The sequence below is a fragment of the Octodon degus genome, unplaced genomic scaffold (genome assembly GCF_000260255.1).
Source record: "Octodon degus isolate 3935 unplaced genomic scaffold, OctDeg1.0 scaffold00203, whole genome shotgun sequence".
NCBI lineage: Eukaryota > Metazoa > Chordata > Mammalia > Rodentia > Octodontidae > Octodon > Octodon degus.
Window position 1 is genome coordinate 736836 of NW_004524779.1, and position 2610 is coordinate 739445.

At 44.9% G+C, this 2610-nt stretch overlaps 1 protein-coding gene across 1 annotated transcript in view; it reads left to right on the forward strand.

The window, feature by feature from the left end:
* Ncbp2 (nuclear cap binding protein subunit 2) overlaps nucleotides 1-2610 on the forward strand; it is a 27280-nt gene that overhangs the window by 2243 nt on the left and 22427 nt on the right. The window contains exons 3-4 of the mRNA XM_012517656.2: nucleotides 1852-1973; nucleotides 2530-2604. Coding sequence (XP_012373110.1) covers nucleotides 1852-1973; nucleotides 2530-2601 — 194 coding nt within the window. The 3' untranslated portion in view covers nucleotides 2602-2604. The remainder of the gene's footprint in view (nucleotides 1-1851; nucleotides 1974-2529; nucleotides 2605-2610) is intronic.

A 2610-nucleotide genomic window follows, 5' to 3' on the forward strand; every position in this document is an offset into this window, starting at 1 on the left:
ACATAAAGAAGATAATTATGGGTTTGGATAAAATGAAGAAAACAGCGTGTGGTTTCTGCTTTGTGGAGTATCCTTTCTAAGTGTAAAGTAGAGGATACTTAATTGCCTGGTTTTGAAAAAAGAGAATATAGCTTATTAATGTCTTTGTTTCTTCCTCTCTGTACATACCCTAGTGTCATTAAAAGCTGGAAGTACCTACATTTTTTCTAAAATTCATGTTTTTTAGTTTTCTTGGTTTTTTTTTTTTTTTTTTTTTGGTGGAACCGGGGATTGAGCTCAGGCCCTTGTGCTTGTCAGGGAAGCACTTGTTCTACTGAGCCATCTCCCTGCCCTCGTTTTGTTTTTTGAGACAGTCTTAAGCTGACTGTATAGCCCAGGCTGGCCTTGAATTTACAATGATCTTCCTGCCCCAGCTTCATGAGTGCTGGAATTATAGGCATCCACCACCATGCCTGGCTGAAATTCATGTTTTGTTCAAAGTTGGGCCTTAAGAAAAATGTCAAAGGGCCAGTGAGATAGCTCAGTAGACCAACTGCCTGCTTAAGCACAGGGATTAGAGTTCAATCCCTGGCACCATATGCCGCTCCAGCCCCACCCCTGGGCAGCCTGAGCAAGTCACTGAGATGGCATGGTGGTGCACGCCTATAATCCTAGTGCTGGAGAGGCTGAAAACAAGATCACAAGTGTGAGCTGCATAGTGAGACCCTGTACCGAATTAAAAAAAAGAAAAATGTCAAGATTCTGTACTTTTAGTAGCCAGGTGTGGTAGCATACATCTGTAATCTCAGTACTTGGGAGTCAGAGGCTGAGGCAGGATGATGAAGTAAGTTCAAGGCCAGCCTGGGCTACATTGTAAGATACTGTCTCAAAAAACAAAAAAATATATGGGGTAGCTCAGGGTAGAGTGCTTGCTTAGAGTAAATGAGGTCTGGGGTTTGATGTCTAGCACCCAGTGGTAAGAGCCCAAAGAAGATAGGAAAATAAGTCTCCCTAGCACTTTGAACCCTTAAATACTTTCTCAGAGTCACCGGTGTCTTGGAGTCTTTCCCAACATAATCCTGTAGATGTATGGCAGTGTTTTTCATTAACCTGTCTTGTAGTTTTTTCTATGCCAGCAATACAGGTCTGCCTTTTTTTTTTTTTTTTAATGCTGTAAAGTATTGTATTATGTAGCTGTATACAGACTGATTTTATAGGTAAAAGACAAAACTGTTGTGTATATATGCATTTTTACAGTGCTGGGGATTGAACCCAGGCCTTTCACACTGAGCTACTGCCAACCTTTTTATTTTTTAGGGTCTAAGTCACTAAATTGCACAGGCAAGACTTGAACTTGTATTTGTCCTGCCTTAGCCTCCTACATTTAGGGACTGCTAACTGGGATGTCTGTGGTTGCTCTTGAGTATACGATCGCCACTTTGAATGTCATTGTTTCTTGGCTAAGAAGTGTATAGTTTGTACTCTAAGCCTAAACCTATTTTGTATTTTACAAGTCAAAATATGGAGACAGAGCAGGAGATAGAGCTCGTTAAATTTGCTCGTCTAGCACATACAAGGCCCTGGTCTCAGTCTCCAGCACTGAGGAAAGAAAAAGGCAGTGGCACCAATTATTAGCTGGGGGACCCAGGAAAGCCCTGGCAGTGCAGCCCTGGGAAGTGCAAGCTTTTCTCTGAAGTTTCTGCAGGCCAAGTTGGCTCGAACTGCACCACGTTGTATTAGCTTTTGTTTATTGGATCAAACAGCACTTCTTAACAGTTCAACTTCCCTTAGATGTTGCCTCACATTTCCAAAACTTCTGGAGCAATGCTGTTATTTCTTAATGCTAACACTTAAGATACTATTCACGACCTGATGCAGAAAATGCCATGCGTTTCATCAACGGGACTCGCCTGGATGACAGGATCATCCGCACAGACTGGGATGCCGGCTTCAAGGAGGGCCGGCAGCATGGCCGCGGGCGCTCTGGAGGCCAGGTGTGCAGGAGGGCCCCTGGGGAAGTGGTCTTCTGAGGTGTTCTGTCAGTTGTAGTTACTGGCTCACTTTTTGCCTCTAACTGCAGTGAAAAATCACTCATTGGTTTAAGGACCTGTATTTGAAACCAGACAGTATGCTGTGTATATTTCTACAGGGAACCGTTAGCTGAGTCTCTGCTATAGCTGGGTGTTTGCTGCTGGCAGGAGTTTATCCTGGCATGACTTAAAGAGCCTGCCAGGGCTATAGCAGAGATGGCTCAGTGGTCTAAAGCACCTACTTAGAACAAGCTCAGCAAAGCACAGGGACCGCAGTTCGATCCCCAGCACCACCTGCCAGCCAGCCCCGCCCCCTGGTGGGCTGAGCTGGCCACACACACACACACACACACACACACACAAATAAAGCAATAAAATTAAAAAAAAAAAAAAGCCTGCCACGTATGTCCTGTTGGAACACTCACCTGGTGTGAGGAGGTTTGGCTCTTGGGTGGTCGTGGGAGGCATATTCACTGCACCGGCTCCTCTCAGCTACAGCTTTGTGTTCTCTCCCATTAAGGTTCGAGATGAATATCGGCAGGACTATGATGCTGGAAGAGGGGGTTATGGCAAACTGGCACAGAAGCAGTGAGAGGCGAGC